Genomic DNA, 19,399 nt, shown 5'->3' with positions numbered 1-19,399 from the left:
ACTTTTAATCCCAGCGGGGGTTGAGGAAGACCTGCCTATCCCAGTGACAGTTCCCTAATTCTTGACGGGGGGTATAAGACAACCCGCCTCTAATACTATCTTTTCTAGCCCATAATCAGCCCTCAGAGCTTCAAGCCTCCAAGCCACCTGTTGGTCACCCTCCCGAGCCTCCTTGCCAGTCATTGCAGCCTCTGAGTCAACCTTACAAGATTCTTGTTAATCTGTATGGCTGCTGACCAGTCAAGATGCCTATGCAGACCAATGTCCACTGTCAACAGTGGGTGCATGGGGTCGGAACTGGAACATGGAGCAATTGGAGAAGGTGGCCTGATCTGATGAATCAGGTTTTCTTTTACAGAAGTGGCCACATGTACACTTTGATGCTTTAGGCAGCATTCTGCTACGAAACCTTGGGTTCTGCCATCCATGTGGATGTTACTTGTACATGTAACATCTTGGTGCAAGATACCAAAATCCACCTTTAAGGGTCTAGTGGACTCCATAGCTGGACAGGTCAGGGATGTTGGCAGCTGAAGGGGGACCACCACAGTATTAGGCAGGTGGTCATAATGTTATGCCTGACTGGTACATCACTATTGTAGTGACTACAGTAGTAAAGTCCTTTAGTACTGGAATCACTCTGACCTAATGGTAAAAGTCACATTTTAAACATCTCAAAGCAGATTTTTTTTACAACTTAAAAACAAGTAGAGACATTCTCAGAGATAAAATTGCCTTAGATTAAATGAGATTACATGAGATCCTGTTCTGGTTTTGTAATGCTTTAAAGAAACCACAATGTTCTGGTGCAGAAACTCCTGATCTCAGGTGTCAGAAGTAATTTGAAAACAAAGCTGTTGTTTTGGTTCTCCATGCACAGTCATGAGAACCAAACAAATCCTGTTTCATCAAGACAGGATCATTCATATCATTCAGGATCATTTATAATCTATGTGATCATGAAATAATTAGAAACCCTGATTTTGTGTAGCTGTTGTATTTAGACATTTTTAAATCTATAGGTTATAATGAGTGAACTAAATTTGATGAAAAACATGAATAAGAAATCGCCATTCAAGTTTATAAAATCATTTTAAAAAAGGCAAAAAGAATTTCTTCCAACGACCAACACTTAATTGCATGCAGTACATTACTTCACTTTGGTCATTATACCAATAATCCACAAATAACTGGTTTAAACATGACAGTCTGTACAAATTTATAACCACTAATAATTCTAAAAAGGTAATCATGTTTGCTGTAATTATTCAGTGTTTGCTGAATCATTCTAGCTTCTTCATTTATCTCTCCTTCTGCAGAACTCCATGACATAAACTTTTCTGGGCTCAGGGATGTAAGGTACCGATACTTTTTAGAAGCTTCTCGACCTATCAGGCATGAGACCAATGTCCGAGCCGAGCAGGATGGACGGCGGGTGAAGAGGTCCACGCTCCACACAACAGGCGTCAAAGTGTGTCCCCAGGACACGATGAAAACCGTCATTGACAGCCACCGGGCCTATTATAAACTCAGAGGTAGATGTAGTTTGATTGTTATAAGGAGCTATTATGTCAAATCATGACTAGGCTTATACATTTAAACACCAGCTGCTTGAAAAAAACATTATAAAACATCTTACTGAGTCAAAGTTGAGTATAGGCCTGAAAGGCATTACAAATAAAATTGCTGAAAAATTGGACAGAGTCACATGAAATATTGATAGTATGCACAAACATCTCTGTCTAACAGTGCTGCTTCGTGGGTGTTTTAGGAGCATTAAATGGCTTTCTGACTGTTGCACATGGTTTGTTATCAGAGTCATCCTCAGCATCTGCTGTGGTGTGTCATTTTAAGATGAGACAGATTAAACTGTTCTATTAGAGGTAATAGCATCACTTTAGTAATGGGTTTGTAGCAGAATACATTTCCCACAGGCTTTAGAATATTGAACAATGTGTTTCTCTTTAACATGCATGGAGCATATGGAACCTGTGGTCACTTTAGTGGTCTCTGTTCCAATGATTTTAATATTCACTAAAATATAATCAACAAGTGGTAAATCTACAGTTCAGCATCAAGTGGTGCTGTAGCTGGCACGGCCCACCAAATGTGATTCAACACATCTATAAATGATTTGGAATTTTTACACAGTAAATATAAGCTGGGAGTAAACTCAAAAATAAAGTCTGTCTCCACATCGTTAGAGTTTTATTTCTACATGTCAAAATTTTATTATAGATGTTACATAGTTTTGCTAAGCAAAGTTACTTAATCTAACTACTTTCTGACAAACAGAGTTTTGGATTTTCATCAACAGTAAGCAAAATGAATAGAAATATAACACTGTGTAATAATCTGTATGAGTTTTACTTTTTGAATTGATCTGAAAAAAAAAAGAAATCACATGTCAATTATATTATCATATTCGTATATTAACGTATTGAAATACTCACATTATTTATATTGTCACTCCTGAGTTACTTTTAATACTTTAATTTAACTATTGATGCTTAATTTATTTGTTTAACTGTGGCACTTGTGACCCTGGAAAAGGTGTGTTTGTGAAGCATTCTTCATTCTAATGCTGGACGTTTATCCTCAGTTTGTCAGGAAGCAATCTGGGAAGCATTCAGGATCTTCTTGGACAGAGTCCCAAGCCCAGAGGAGTACAGAGCCTGGGTGAACACCTGCCAGCATGAAAACCTCTGCATGGACGAGCTGGCCCAAAACTTCAGCAGCTCTCAGGAGCATCTGGACATGATGGCCAGAGTGAGCAATGCAGACTCCCAGCAGCCCTACAAAGTTGACATTTCATCACAGCTGGTTGATCTTTGGATGCTAAAATAAAACTGTTACAGATTGTATTTTGTTTTCTTTATTTTCAGAGAGTAGCAGAGCAGGCTAAAAGCGAAGGGTATGTGCATCAACCTTTTGAATATTAGATGATCTACAGTAACACACTATGTTACTGCATATAACTAAATTAGTCTCATAATTAAAAGTCAGTCTGAAGGATAGTAAATGGTAAATGGCATGAAAAAGCGCTTTATCAAGTCCAAGGACTCCAAAGAGCTTTACTCCCCCATCATTCATTCACTCATTCACACACTGACAGCGGTAGACTACATTGCAGCTACAGCTGCCCTGGGTCAGACTGACAGAAGTGGGGCTGCCATACAATCAGCACCACCATCCGGCAAGGCAGGTGATCATTTTAATTGAATGTCAATTAAATAATATTTTTTAAAGAACAACATGGAACTGGTAATTAAGGCACATCTGTTCACTAATGATTTATTTCAGCAAGAAGAAAACAACATAAACAGACAAATTGAAAGAACAGATATGCTAATGCTAATTCTACTCTACAACTATTGCTACAGCCTTAAAGGGGAAGACTTATCACAAGGAAGTCCAATGTTCAAGATACTACTGCAGGTCTATCAACTATAAGCAAAACTGCTTTGAAAATGTTTAATTATAAAACTTATATCAATCTGAGAAGAAAACGTTTAGGAGAAATGTAAGGAATACAAAACCAGTTTTGATCTGTCAGCTTCCAGTGCCAGAACTTCAGGGGTTGGAACAGGAAAGAGTGCATCATTCTGGTCAAATGGGCCTTTATTTATGCAGAATCAACTTGTGTTTCTATTCTGGGGGGTTCTGTGACCTTCGTCTCCCAAAGGACTGTTAGCTTTGGCCCCAACAGTGTTTCTGTCTGCTGTATGTCTGTAAAACATAGTCTATGCTACTCTCTTCTGGCACCTACTTTTGAGTGTCTTGTGGTTACTCTGGATTTGGAAGTGGATGATGCTTTGTTATGAAGTGATGCTGAACACATCTGGAAAATATTTATTACAGCATAATCTTAAGGTTAATTAGGCATCTCTTCTTACTTATCCAGCAAAGCTTCTCTGTGGGTTGTCTGGTTCTGTGTTACTGATTCATCCCTGGACTCACTCAATCAGGAGGTTCTAGTCAGCCAATCAGAAATGGACCATGGACAATGTGTGGGCTATGTCATGTTACACAGCTAAAGTAAAAATTGGATTTTAATTGTTTTTTAATACAAACCTTTTGACACCAGAGAGACCAAAACTGTCAACAGACTTTCATCTTAGATAAAATACCTCTCCTGGCTGGAGCTACTTTCATAATTAGATACTTTTTTATCATCTTGTAAGTTCTGGGACACCATTTGCACAGGAGAGAAGTTGTTGGGTTTAGATTTAGAATACCTGTAGGAAAGCAGTTATTGCAGGTGAAAAGTCAAATCTGTGTTTGCGCACACTAATTACTGAGCACTTAAAAGGAATCTTTTATTTTCCTGAAGGTTTGTTGCAGCAACTGAAGATCCACACAGTGAATGTAAGTCCTACCTTTGTTCACTGAAAACATTTCAGTAGATCTATGTCACAATTCTTCAGTGAAAATCTTTTTGTTTCAGGCTCATGGACTCCTCCTCCAATTCTGCTTCCAGTGGAAACTGATGAGGTAAATTCACTAGAACTCATCTTGTGTCAGAAATACCTACACTACAGATGGAATCTAACAGTTTGTAGCTTTTTGCCCCCCAGGTTAAAGACCCCAACCTGATTAAAGAGAACTATGAGGAATACATTGTTGAGTTTAGCATCACCATCTCAGACCCGACATACAGTGAACTGCTTAGCAACTCTGAGGCTCCGCAGTACGACAACATCAGCAGAGAGCTCAGAGACAAGGTGAGATTACACGCCTGCAGCAAATGTCAGCACTCTGAGCTGTTGTCTTCACCTTTATGCAAACACCATCAGCCTGTGGTCCCCTTCAGCAGCAACGCCAGCTCTCGAAGGGAGTGTTGAATAACAAGGCAGGATGGAAATGCCAGATTTTATTGTAGTGTTAGGTGTAAATGTCCCCCTGATTGATTTAACAGCTTCAGTGCAACCTTGGGGTCTAAAGTAAGAGCACCCATTGAGTGCATATAAATGATTGCTGACTATGAAGGAAATGATTACTGTAGAATAAACCCTCTCAGATGAACTTTTAATGACAGAAAATCAGGACTATTGATTTATTTACCATTTATCTCTGCTGCTTCTTTCACTCTTCCTATATAACTGACATGACAGATAAGACATAGATTTTTATTCAAGTCTTTTCAGGGATGTATAGTTTGGTTTGAGTCCAGCTTCTAGTTGATTCTGTATTTTCTTGGCTGTGAGCTTGGAGTCATTTTCTGTTTTGGAAGCCCTGACTGAGATTGAGGTCCAGTCAGGGCTTCCAAAAGCAATTGTTTACTGAAACACACCCGATCAGCATAATACTTCCCCTGCCTTGCTCTACTGGAGGGAGAAAGGAAAAGGTTTAGTTCTCCTTTCAAAGAAATTTAATTTGACAAATAAGATTTTTTATTGGTTTTATTTAATATTTTAATTTTCCATGGAACTGATTTTTAGTTTTTCATTAGCTGTGAGCCACAAATATCACAATTAACAGAAATAAGTACTTCAAATATATCACCCTGTCTGGAAGGAAACTTTTAGATATGAGCTTCATTTTTTGAAATGACTTACTAATATAAATCAACTTTGCATATAATTATAAGTATGAAAATTCACCTGTAAGATGATTCAAACTCTCAAAGTGGAGATGTAACACCTTTTACATGTTTTAATTCTCAAATTGTTTCTTATCTTTTAGATGGTTCATGTGTTTGAAAAGGTTCCAGGATTCAAAGAAATACGTGTTCTTGGATTTCGGTGAGTTAAGTGAATGTTTTAGAAACAATTAAACCTCTTAAACCCAACCCAACGTATTGGGGGCAGAATTTAACTTTTGTTTTCTTCTACTTTCTTTACTCCAAGTTCCATTGGTTAAACATAAACATATGTGGTATTCACAGAAATAGTAGAATCTTGGCTAAAAACTGATATAAACCATTTCTATAAACACCAAAAACAGTTAAAACTAAAGGCAGTTGAATCAGAAAATAAACAAACTCCACAAAATGACGTAACCGCAGAGATTTGTCTCAGCTGGTCACCACACGGCTTCTACACACTCGACCAGCATGTCTGCTATAAGCAGAGAGATCACAGATTCCAAAAAACTCATTTTGTCGCAGTCCACCCAGGTTTTACTCAACCAGCAGCAAAGGAAGGCCAGAATTATTACTCCCATTTGAAAAATTATTATTAACATGATTGTTTAGATAGAGTATGTCAATTCTCAGAAGAATTCTGTTAGATTTGTGCATGTTATTTTCACAAAACTCCTTTGGGCTTAAAGTAAAGATCAAACTTAACACAAAACATAAGGACATTTCTGTTGGGTAGATTATTTATTGATCTGTCCTCTATCATCCCAATACCTCCAGTATGTTTTATTGTAGAAGCTGTTGTAGATTTAAATATTCTTTGTTGAACAACTCCTGCTAATGACTGCGGTTGCTACTGGCTGCAGAGTCTCTTTTTGATCTCTACCTTTATTGAGATTGCCACCAATGATGATGGACTTTGTTCTTCTAGCAAGGCAGATGCCACCCCACATCATTACAATGCTTCCACCAAAAGTTGTTTGGCATTGAAAGAGAAGATTTGGCAAGTTTTCATAGGTGCATCTCAAATACTCAACTGCATTTTCTTTATAAATATGGCACAGTTTAAGAGGACATAAGCCGACTTCCAAACAGTGTAAGGTTTATTGGCAAAAAGATCTGTTACATCATAGAAATAATTGAACAGATATTGCCTTTTTCTGCTAAGGATAGAACTAAATACTGAGGTTACTTTGTCTAGCACTTGATGGTATTAGGTTCCTGTTTGAAACTTGATTAAAATCAATGCCACATATACAGTAGGACTTAGCCCTTAGTCCCTTTAAGTGCAGTAAATGACATACTATATGGTTTACATTAGCACTGTAATAGTCTGCCACTTAACTCTCACACCATTGACATTCTGAGCTCTGCAGTCTCTGTATTTCCTGTAAGCAATAGATGCTTTATCTCGGCTGCTGTTCTTTGGTTTATAAAGATATATTTGAAATGAGACATACAGCTAAAGTCTTTAAATAACTTGTCTTGCTCCTAATGAAGCAGGTAATTGAAGTGCTAGGCTAAGGCTGGCTATTTTCGCTCTCTTGTTTGAAATAACTTGTTGATAATCCAGGCTGTAACATATTTGAATGCAGTTTCAGGTAACTGTAAGCAAGTCAAACCTTTAGCAAATGTTTTCCTTGACTTGTAATTTTAATGCTGTGCTTTGAGCGCCAATTCACAACACGTCATCTCAAGGCACTTCACATAGTCAATTCAATCAAATCTTACAGATTTCAAGTCAGGTACATACATTCCAATGAATCCTTCAGTTATTTATTCAAATTGGTTAAAACGTTTTTCTATCTAAGGAAACCCAGCAGATTGCATCCAGTCAGGGACTTGCAGCATTCACTCCTCCCGGATGAGCATGTAGAGACAGTGGACAGTCACTGGCGTTGACTTTGCAGCAATCCCTCATACTGAGCATGCATGTAGCGACAGTGGAGAGGAAAAACTCCCTTTTAACAGGAAGAAACCTCCAGCAGAACCAGAACCAGGCTCAGTGTTAGCGGCCATCTGCCACGACCGACTGGGGGTTTGAGAGAACAGAGCAGAGACACAAAGAGAACAAAGAAGCACTGATCCAGGAGTACTTTCTATGGGAAGGAAAAGTAAATGTTAATGAATGTAGCTCCTTTAGTCGTTTCACCTACAAAGAAAGAACAGATAAAGGTTAGAGTCTGAAAGAGAGCACATATAATTAGTCATAGTAAAAGCTCAGTCAATTTCCATGTCTAGGAGAGAGAAAGGGTTAAACACTAAAAGACACGGCCATGTGGATCATCTGTAGAAGGTGAGCATTAAGTTGTTGCCAGCAGAAGCTTGGACGATTCCCCTCTCCAGAAAGGTGTCACAGGTAGATACTGAGGCAGGCCAGATGTAGCTTCTAGGAAGAGAAAAGAGAGAGAACATAAAGTTAAAAGCTGAAATAACAGCAAATAATGCAGAATTAGAGAGTAGTGTGAGAATGTAGCGAAGAGGGTAAAAGTGGTCAATATGTCCTCCGGCAGCCTAAGCCTATAGCAGCATAACTACAGAGGTAGCTCAGGATAACCTAAGCCACTCTAACTATAAGCTTTATCAAAAAGGAAAGTTTTAACCCTAACCTTAAAAGTAGAGAGTTTGTCCATCTAGAGCCCACTGATGGTCATTGTTATACAAAAAAACCACAAGGATTGGGATACCTCTCTCTGTCAGACTGATTATAACCATTGGAAAAGAGAGGGGGTCATACAGGTAGCAGAAATGGAGGGTGTGTTTGCACCTCAACCATAACTGAGCCGGTTTAGGCCAAACCTGACTCCCCCTTACTCCAACCAACAGTGAGGGAGGCGGAGGTAAAAAATAAGGAAGATAGCCTAAGCCAGTCTAACTATAAGCTTTATCAAAAAGGAAAGTTTTAAGCCTAGCCTTAAAAGTAGACAGGGTGTCTGCCTCACGGACTAAAACTGGGAGCTGGTTCCACAGGAGAGGAGCCTGATAACTAAAGGATCTGCCTCCCATTCTACTTCTAGAGACTCTAGGAACCACCAGTAAACCTGCAGTCTGAGAACGAAGTGCTCTGTTAGGAACGTATGGAACAATCAAATCTCTGATGTATGATGGAGCTAGATCATTAAGGGCTTTATATGTGAGGAGGAGAATTTTAAATTCTATTCTGGACTTAACAGGGAGCCATTCAGACTGTTTTGAGGATTTCTGATTGGATTGTTTTGTGTTGATTAGATCAGAAGATCTCTCTGTGCGCTATGCTGTGATCTTTAATGGAGAAACAGAGCTAAATGATGACTCGGAGAGTTTGGAGAAGGAACATGGCAAAGAGACAAATGGAGATGCGAATGCTCCTAAACTGAGGCACATCATCGTAAAGGCCTTAAATCAGGAGCCAACATTGCTGCTGGACATTCAGACACTCAACTTTGAGGCTGGTAATCATAATTATCTGAGTACAATGAAATGTCAGATATTAGAGTTATGGTTTCTAGCTGCATTTGTCTTTCTCAGTGACCACAGTTTATCCAGTTGTGGAGCTCAGCATGGACTCCATTGACACAGCCCCATCAGCAGAGTCCACCCAAGAATCAGAAGATGTCAACACACCCACCCAAAGTTTATTCCTCACTGTGGAAGTGTTACAAAACAAGCTGGAAAATTCAGGCACTGTTAAACCAAAAACACAAACCTCTGTGCCTTTTATCCCCTCTATCCTCCCAAAGACCAGTTCTAGCTTTACTGTTAGGACTTCTTCAATGGCAGCTGCAGAAGAAAAGCCCACAGAAGAGGTGAGAGAGGAAGAGGAGACACCACTGAAAGATGGAGGTGAGTAAGACTCTGAGGAGCAGGTGACAGACAATAACCCTTCTACTGGTAAATTCAGCTTATAAAGCAGGATGTCAAGGAGAGCCAAGTTTAAAAATTTAAACCTTCATTGATTATCCACCCACTACACTGTGGTGTGGACTCCATTTAAAGCTATTGATTGAAAACTGGAAGATCACTGGAAATGAAAACCACTCAGAAATCGTTGTGTAGACCCTGTGTTTCGATTCTGATGATGGTGAATAAGCAGACTGAGCTGCTGGCTGCGGATCTGCAGCATTACTGAAGGAGTTGGATAAAAACATCTAAACTACTACCAGCTGCAGGAAAGCAGCAAGGTTTTTGTAAGTTTACCCACGTTGAACTGACACCTTTATAAGATCATTAGGATTTAAATCTGAAACCTGAAAATAACTTACTCAATAACTTCTACTCAACTGACTTAGTATCTTAAGTTAAATGTGTCTTTGGTAACTTGTCATAGGGTTTTTCTTAACTCTCAGATGTCAGTCAATCAACCACATGCTTTTGCACTAAAATGTTAACACGTTCTACTCTTAAGGGACTATACAGCAAGCACCGTAATGGTTACTGGCAACAGGTTTTAATGAAGACTGAAATTGAAATAAATATTACTAATCTTGAGGGAGCTGGGGCTGAATAGTGTAACAAGAATGCTTTGTTTTCTCTAAAGAAACAACGATAAGGCAGTTCTATGGGCCCATTTCTTTCACAGGCTGCTTGGTACCTTCCCCCGTGAGCCTTGTAGCTTGGACACAGTGTATTACCACCTATACCCTTAGGCAGGAGAACAACAACACAGCAAGTGATTGCTGACAGTACATTCAAAAACTAGATAGCAAAAAATAAATATGGAAAGAAATATGACCAGTCATGAAAAATCTGGACATTTTCAAAACCTTCTGAGGTCTATAATTAAGATAAATAAATTGAAGACATTTATAACTTTTTAAGACGCTGCAGAGACCCTAAACCGGGTACACAATTAAAACAAAGATCTAAAAGGAAAAATTACGTTGAATTATCCGAGGGCAAATAAGAACAAAGGACGTTTTTTATAGTTTAAAATTTTAGGGGTATTATATTATTTGAGACAAAGTATTTTACACCTTGCAGGAAGCACTTTAAGGATAAAAATAAAGTACATACATGAGTTTCCTTTTTAATGATCCCAGCTCCTGAACATCTGACAGTAATCATTTCATATATTTCTTTTACTGTAGCTGAAAGGGACACACAGACTCAGAGTTTGTAAAAAAACAAACAATCAAATACAATTACAGCATCAAAATTCAAGCCTGATTCACCCAGGAAATAGAAATGACAGCATGATTGGACTCGGTGGTATCTCTGCCTTTGGAAATGCCTCTTCAACAGGCAGCAAGTGGAACACAAGTCAAATCATCACAAAGTCATGTGGTGCTGCACAGAAACCTTTCAAATCACAGCAACATTTTTCTACCTTCACTGCTTTGATCCAAACTTTATAGAAATGTGTAAAAAACTTATGACGCATCTACAGATGTCCTTTTTAAGAAAAATAATTCCAATATAAAACTATAGCAGTTTAAGTATCCCACTGTGCAGTGTTTATATAATATAGTCTGCACCAAGTGGTGGATTAAGATTAAAGAGTAGGTTGCCTTGTTTAATAAATGAGCTGCCTGCGTGGTGAAGCTGGATGTTTAACAGAGATTTATTTTAAAACTTAATTACACAGTGTGGACATCTGAGCATTTATATATATATTTTAAATAAAAGACAGAAAAACTTGCAGTCCTGCTCACCTCTTTACACGCCCTACTCATCAGCATGAATGTCATAATTGTTGGCTTTGGATGAGAGTGTGAGGCTCTCTGTCCAGGGTGGTATGGTCTGGGGGCAACAAAAAACAAAAGCAAAGAAAAAAAGAAATCATCCATCAGTTTCACCCTAAAGCAGCATTTATTGTTTATTTCATGTTCAGTTGATAACAACTTTAACTGATATCTGATAAGCAGCATCCAATTCTTGATTTTAATAAAACCTTTATTTGTAAAAAAATAAATGTTTGTTAACAAATATACCTATAAATCAATTTTTAAACTTTAGAAACACTGAACTGAAGTGAAACAGATTACTACACATTAGATTTTAATAGGTATCTATTTAAAAAGATTTAGATATGTGAAAATGTTAAGACAAACGGTCCTTAGTTTCTCCAGTGTTTTTTCTACTACAGGCAAAAATCAACAAGCACTCACAAGGGCAATTTGAGAAATTAAACTGGAACTTGAGCGAGGATATATTCCTGTGTCTGAGACAAATTTGGACTCCTATTTATTTAAAATGAGAGGAAAGTTGCACAAAATTCTTGTTTTACAAATCTGAGGACCCACAACCCAGGAACGAATGAGCAACATGCAGGCAGCTTGAACATAACATTAATGCATTTGTGAACCTGTTATGTTTCACTTCACCAGATCCAGAGCTGGTGTATGTGGACAGCACAGAACATCCAGTTGGAACTTCAAGCTCCCAGCCTGGAGGAGATCAAACTGATGCCCCTCTTAAAGTTAACCTTGACCCACCACAGTCTACAGCTCCCACAGTTCAGGACACAGATACCACGGAGCCAGCTGACCCACTTTCCATCTTTTCATCTGGTGAGGATGCCATCCAGGGCAGTGAACCTGAATCAGATGTGCAGCATTTACCATCCCCGGTGGATAGAGGTGAAGCTCGAGATGTTAGGTATGACCTGAGCGGAGAACACAGTGGAGTGACCCCAGTGGCCGTAACACTTCCTGGAGATAATTCAAACGCCACAGAAGGAGTGGGACTAACAGACCTAGAGGAAGAGGAGAGTGGTAGTGGATTCGCCTCAGAGTCTGATGAAGGTCCATATGGCTCTACAGCCCCGCCTGCCGTGAGACATGCCAACACACCTCTGATGACAGCTGTGGAGAAGAGCAAAGAGTTGGTGGTTTTCTTTAGCTTGAGGGTCACTAACATGATGTTTACTGATGACCTGTTCAACAAGAGCTCCCCAGAGTATAAGTCACTGGAGAATACCTTTCTTGAACTGGTAGGTACACAAGCCTTTGTGTTAGATATAATGCTTCTGCATGCTTCATTGTTCTACTTTATAGTTTAACACCAGGCTAAACTATAATAAACAAGGTACAGTTGTGGAATATTTATTGCATCACTTCTTGACATTATTGTAGAAGAAAAACATCTAAGAAGTTGCTTGATTAAAGTTCTGACACATTGCTAAGCCTAAATTCTGACACATTTTTACTGTTAAATTTTATTTTTCTAAGTATTTTAGACGTCGTTATATGGCTTTAAATCAAAAACCTGCAGTATGCTAACACTTTTGTTTCAGAGGAACCACTGTGTCAACGGTGGTGAAACATTTCTGGTGAAATTGTTCTGTTTTACTTAGACACAGCACTTTGGGTCCAGAAACCAGCCAAACCCTGGAGCTTCCAGTAAATCTGGGCTGGGGAGACAGACAACCTTAGCCTCCATACCGGTATCTTTTTATACGATTATTTTTTCCATATTGGAACTTCTTCTCTTTCTCATAGAGCGAGAGCACCACCTTTCACTTTGTTTACTAACCATGTCCAATATGCAGTATGTAAAACCAAAAGGACCTGAACTTCATAACATTCCCAAATTTCTAAGCTTTGCTTTCTTTATGCTGTAGATGCCTGGTATTCTTTACTGTATTTCTCATATTAACCATCTTGTCTTGTGCATTTTGCCTTAATCATTTGAGTTAAGTTTTGCTTTTTTTTTTTAAAGGCTGTCCATAAAATATTTCACTAACATTCAGTTTGTACTGCTCATGTGCTAGTCTTTACTTGTATGACGCTTCTGTGATTATTTAGAAAACAACAGGCTTTTGTAAAATCTGTCTTTTTTTGTGTGAGTGATTTTTTTTCTGAAGTTGACAAAAGGCATTGAGGGATTTGAGGTTATAAAGCCAAACAGGATAAATCAGGCATGCAGGACTTTTACATAACAATAAATCTGCAACACTGAAATTGTTGATAAACTGGATAAACTCTGAACATAGGACTCTGGTTTGCAAAATTATTGAGCTTTCACATTTTTGTTTGCAGCAATGTTGCTGTTCTGTAAGATGTTTTCATTTCTAGATTGCTGAAGTCACAAATAACCAATTCAGCAGACCTGCAATGTTATAGTTGTTAGCATGGAAGCTCTTGTTATGGAAAACAATGAAAAGTGCACAAAAAGCATATCTAGTATATAGTGACAAAAGAAAGTAATTGTTAAGAGGAAAAATTAGCACAAGAATGGGGCAGCAGTATAGGGGCAGATTTAAATTATAAAAGGAAATAGCTTGAAGGAAATAAGTATTTGCTTTCTTGCTCAGCCAGTGACTGGTTAGCTTGTGCAATGTTGTTGACCTCTAAACAAGCTGTTTGAACAACATTTGATTCTGTATCTTCTGCCATCTTCTAGTCAGTTTCAACATGAACTGTGCTTTTGTTACACTACAGAAAGCAGGTGAGTTTGAGAATATGTGAAACACAACTTTAGTTAAGCTTTAAATCCTAACAAACATGTAAAAGGCGATGGTTCTGTTTGACCCGTCAAACCTCTGCAGAGTCTCCATGCCTGGATGGTATCAGCTTTGCTCATCTGACGTAGTGTGAAGAAAGTATAAAAAGTTAAAAGTATTACCAAAATAATAAAACAAAACTTCTTTAATGCTGAATAAAATTGGCTAATCACAGAAACTAGCATGACCTGCAAGGTGTGGTGCACCAACCTGTAGCAAGAATAAAAGTGATTTTTCCCATTCTTCTTGGTTGTGGTCCTGTGTAACCTGCAGAATGTCAATCTTACAGTTTTCAGTAGCACCTCATAAAATAGCCCATGCTTTTCCAGATCTTAGAGATTGCTTTACTTAAACTTTGAGATTAATTTTCAGAACTTTCCAGAAATCTGTTATGAGATTTCCCCAAAAACTTACTGGTTATGTTTTTAGAACATAATATCCATTCCGATTCTTCAAGGTCCTTCCCAGAAAGTTTACAGAAGTAACTGGAAAGTTCCCTGGAACTTTTCCAGGTATCTTCCAAAGCACACTTTCCTAGAATGTATTAGGTATTTTCCCAGAATATGCTGGGTACCTCCCCGGAAACTTACTTTCTTAAAACATAATACTTTCATGCATTTTTTCTGGAACTTGGAAAGTGGGTACCAGTTTCCCTAGATTTACTTGGTTCCTTTCTGAAAAAATTACTTTTCTGAACCTTACTGGTTACTTCCATTGAGCTTACTAATACCCCTCCTGGAAGTAAAGGTGAATCCTGCAGAACTGTCACCAAACAGATTGACTATTTTCTCAAAATTTATTTTCTTTCTTTCTTTATTTTCAGGAAGCCTTTATAGACATTTCTGGTTACTTTTGGGATAACTTCATGGAAACTACTGAGCACTTTCCTCTGACTTTCCTAGAAAATCTTGGTTTGAAAACCAGCAGTTTTAAGAAAAGCCCTCCGGGAAGTAACATTCAGTAAAATAATTTCAGCATGCTTGTTCCCCTCTCTTTTCGCTCTGTGTGCTACATACGTAGCAAAATTATTTATTATTTTATAATTTTGAATGCTAGTACTAGTATTTTTTTCTAAATTATTTTAAAATAGATCTGCTGCATCAAGTTGCTATGTATCATATTGTGGCACTAGCAAATATACATTGCTTTAAAATGTTAGACTGAATGTTGCTTGTTAGTTGGTTTTGACAAACCCGTCTGCTAAATGATGGCATACAATGTAAATGTGATGCATATTCATCTGTGGAGTTTGTTTTTGTTCTTATGTGGACAAAAATACAGTATGCAGTGGAGGACCAATTAGGGAAGTTAGTTTCACATCTGTTACGATGTTACAGTGTTTGAATGTATGCTGCCTTAAATATGAAATAGATAAAAACATAAATGGAATAGAATAATAAATAATACTGTTTGTTAACAGGCTTTAATGTCATGCTGCTGTGTGCTTTTTGCATTGCTAAAACAGTGTTAGTTTGTACATTGAGGTCATGAGACTTTTTCCTTTATTAGTCTTTGGTTTGTGAAGTGGAGTAAGTAGCTTAAAGGGGTTCTCATCAGCTCCTTCAACCCACACGCTGAGTGCTAATACTGGTTTCAATCTTCTTAGTGTGATGGCACTTGTGTTTATGTGGACATCTGCATGAATTATACCTGAATGTATCATAGAAAATGGAATAAAAATTGTCAAGTCCCTTTTGATTTTGAAAAGGTCAGTTATTTTGTTAGTTTCTAGGCTTTTGTCAAAATTCTGTATAATTGTTTTTTTTATTTATTTGAAAATCTTCATTAGGTTTTGGTTAGCAGGTGTGGTTAGCATACATTCATCACCATTCAGCCTTATCTTTAAAGTGACCAGATGCATTGAAGCAAAGTGGAATAGGTGGTTGCCGATTGATTGATTGATTGATTGATTGATTGATTGAGACATGGTTGTGATAGCATGGAGAAGAGAAAATGATTTAGGAGATTTCCAGGAAGACATGTAGTTTGTAGATCTTGAAATGTTTGATCATGAACTTTCACTGATGCGATGAGCTAATTTGATTTTATATATACCTGTTCAGAGTTATTCATGTCTCCTCTGCATAGGAGAGCACAACATAAAGAGACAGGAAAGTATTTTAAGAAGAACAGGAAGCTGCAATTAACTGATAAAAGCAACACTCCATCTCCAATGTTTTGTGGTTGCCCAAACCTTGGATTTGCATGTTAACTAATTAATTTAGCTTCCTGGCAAAACCATAGTTCAGATATTTAATTTGGTAAGTATTTACAGCTCTTTATCAATTGTTGGTGATACCTTAGGAGTTGCCAACATATTTTCCTTTAAATGGGCTTGCTCTTATTTATCCTAAATATCCAAGTTGGTTTAGAAATAAACTGGATCACACAAGTCACCATTAAGAACTGCTGAATATCCAACATGTTAATCAGCCCATTTAAATGGACACTGAATTCTTTCCTGACTGTTGGAGCACATATGTGCCCCTGTATATTGATTGCTGTCCACACATCTGTGTGTACATACACTCATCAACCACTTTATTAAGTACACTTGTCCAACTGCTCGTTAGCGCAAATTTCTAATCAGCCAATCACATGGCAGCAACTCGATGCATTTAGGCATGTAGACATGGTCAGGACGATCTGCTGTAGTTCAAACCGAGCATCAGAATGGGGAAGAAAGGTGATTTAAGTGACTCTGAACGTGGCGTGGTTGTTGGTGCCAGACGGGCTGGTCTGAGTATTTCGGAAACTGCTGATCTACTGGGATTTTCACGCGCTACCTTCTCTAGGGTTTACAGTGAATGGTCCGAAAAAGAGAAAATATCCAGTGAGCGGCAGTTCTGTGGGCACAAATGCCTTGTTGATGCCAGAGGTCAGAGGAGAATGGCCAGACTGGCCAGACAGAAGAGCATCTCTGAACACACAACACGTCGAACCTTGAGGCGGATGGGCTACAGCAGCAGAAGACCACACCGGGTGCCACTCCTGTCAGCTAAGAACAGGAAACTAAGGCTATAATTCACACAGGCTCACCAAAATTGGACAATAGAAGATTGGAAAAACGTTGCCTGGTCTGATGAGTCTCAATTTCTGCTGAGACATTCGGATGGTCGGGTCAGAATTTGGCATCAACAACATGAAAGCATGGATCCATCCTGCCTTGTATCAACGGTTCATACTGGTAGTGGTGTAATGGTGTGGGGGATATTTTCTTGGCCCACTTTGGGCCCCTTAGTACCAACTGAGCATCGTGTCAACAACACAGCCTACCTGAGTATTGTTGCTGACCATGTCCATCCCTTTATGACCACAGTGTACCCATCTTCTGATGGTTACTTCCAGCAGGATAACGCGCCATGTCATAAAGCAGGGATCATCTCAGACTGGTTTCTTGAACATGACAATGAGTTCACTTGACTCAAATGGCCTCCACAGTCACCAGATCTCAATCCAATAGAGCACCTTTGGGATGTGGTGGAACGGGAGATTCACATCATGGATGCACCCGACAAATCTGCAGCATGTGTGATGGTATTATGTCAATATGGACCAAACTCTCTGAGGAATGTTTCCAGTACCTTGTTGAATCTATGCCACGAAGGATTAAGGCAGTTCTGAAGGCAAAAGGGGGTCCAACCCGGTACAAGCAAGGTGTACCTAATAAAGTGGCCGGTGAGTGTATATGTATGTATTATTGACCCATGATAGCTTGGATTACTCCTGTACCTACTGGTTTGTGATGCAACCCAAAAAATGGACATGGAGTTCAGAATGTGTTTTTTTTTTACATCCAATCTAAACATGTTTAGCGGGTTTAATATTCCTTGTGACACTTCAGTGACATCTGCAAGAGGGCGTTGCACTTTGGTTTTAAAAGAAGAACCAGTAGATACATGTGTAAATTTGTTTTAAAGCATGCAGTTATGGCTGTGGTTGTAGTTTGAGGTCGGTTAAAGGTATGTGGTTTGCAGTAGAGATCAGAGAAATCTGGTTTTATTTTATAAGATTGTTGTTAGAGGTCACAAAAAAGCACCAGACCAGAAAATAACTGTGGTAAAACTTATCGTCAGGCCCGCTAAAGCGTCGTAATCTTTTCCTCTTACACCGCAGCAGTTTGACCGCCATTCAATGGTCCAAAACTTTAGCTGTCTGACTTCCTCCCCATTCTAAATAAAATCATATCACTTCTTTGTCTTTATAGTTTGACTTTACATTTATCTAAACTGTTCAACAACTTGCTAAAGTGTTCATATTGCTTGAACTTTTTCACATTTTATTACAATACAAATCACAAATTTTAATATATTTCATGTGACTTTTTATAGATAAAAATTGAAAAGTTGTTGCATACATTTGTATTCGGCTCCATTTACTCTGATACCTCTAAACTGCCAATAAAAAACATCTAATTAGCAAATAAAACAGCATCATGAAACCAATATATGGCCATCCACCTAAGCAGACAGGACGTGCAAGGGTAGCATTAATCAGATCAGCAGCCAAGAGGCCCAAGTCAACTCTAGGAGAGCTGCAGAGATCCACAGCTCAGGTGGGAGAATCATTTTCCAAGACACCTGTTTCCATGCTTTGCAGGTCTAGCCTTTATAGAAGAGTGACAAGAAGAAAGCCATGTTGAAGAAATTTCCTAAGAAGTCCTAAATGCAATTTGCCACCAGCTAAGTAGGGACTGATGAAACATTGGAAAAAGAGTGCTCTGCTCAGATGAGACCAACATTAAGCTTTTGGGCCTAAATGCAAAATGTTATGTGTAGCAGAAAATACTGCACCTTTCCCCAAAAATCCAAAGCTATTTTGCAAATGAGAAGGGGCAAAAATCTCAGCCTTCGTATGTACAAAGCAGGGAGAGCCATTCCCCAAAAGACTTGCAGCTGTGACGGCAGCTGCACACTTTTCTGATTTTGTAAAACATTTTGAAAACCATGCATCATTTTGCCTTCAGCCCACAATTATGCACTACATCATGTTGGTCTATCACACAGAATCCCAGCAAAAATCATTGAAGTTTGAGAGTTTTAAGAGATATGAATAGTTTTTGTAAGGCACTGGTTTAAAACGAAGGAAATATTTAAAGTAATTAAATCTAAATTTTCAGTTTCAGTTTGAAGCAACAAGAAAGTTTCAATTATTCTATTACAATTTGATACATTTAGAATGTAATTTAATCAATTCAAGCCAAATTATTTATATAGCGCCAATTCACAACACATGTCGTCTCAAGGCACTTCACAAAAGTCAGGTTCATACATTCTAATTAGTCCTAATCATTGAACAGTGCAGTCAGATTCAGTTATTTATTCAAATTGGATAAAAAGTTTTTCTATCTAGTCCGCTGCTACCACCCCCTTTTCCAAATGTTGGAAGTAAGTCAA

At 38.4% G+C, this 19,399-nt stretch overlaps 1 protein-coding gene across 6 annotated transcripts in view; it reads left to right on the top strand.

Moving 5' to 3' along the window:
* The window catches only part of impg1b (interphotoreceptor matrix proteoglycan 1b), a 34,193-nt gene that overhangs the window by 7,081 nt on the left and 7,713 nt on the right, over window positions 1–19,399 (top strand). For 5 of the 6 annotated variants that reach the window (XR_007035107.1, XM_047345518.1, XM_047345520.1 and 2 more), the window contains exons 2-12: window positions 1,320–1,535; window positions 2,603–2,769; window positions 2,886–2,914; window positions 4,334–4,368; window positions 4,448–4,494; window positions 4,578–4,724; window positions 5,686–5,744; window positions 8,810–9,012; window positions 9,089–9,403; window positions 11,887–12,491; window positions 12,855–12,944. Coding sequence is in view for 5 of the 6 variants with exons in the window: in XM_047345518.1 (XP_047201474.1) it covers window positions 1,320–1,535; window positions 2,603–2,769; window positions 2,886–2,914; window positions 4,334–4,368; window positions 4,448–4,494; window positions 4,578–4,724; window positions 5,686–5,744; window positions 8,810–9,012; window positions 9,089–9,403; window positions 11,887–12,491; window positions 12,855–12,944 (1,913 nt within the window). In the remaining variant the exon portion in view is untranslated. The remainder of the gene's footprint in view (window positions 1–1,319; window positions 1,536–2,602; window positions 2,770–2,885; window positions 2,915–4,333; window positions 4,369–4,447; window positions 4,495–4,577; window positions 4,725–5,685; window positions 5,745–8,809; window positions 9,013–9,088; window positions 9,404–11,886; window positions 12,492–12,854; window positions 12,945–19,399) is intronic. The other variant, XM_047345519.1, reaches the window with a different exon arrangement.

Source organism: Girardinichthys multiradiatus, chromosome 19 (genome assembly GCF_021462225.1).
Source record: "Girardinichthys multiradiatus isolate DD_20200921_A chromosome 19, DD_fGirMul_XY1, whole genome shotgun sequence".
Lineage (NCBI taxonomy): Eukaryota > Metazoa > Chordata > Actinopteri > Cyprinodontiformes > Goodeidae > Girardinichthys > Girardinichthys multiradiatus.
The sequence above is the reverse complement of the archived record's forward strand: the minus strand, read 5'-3'. Positions and strand labels throughout refer to the sequence as shown.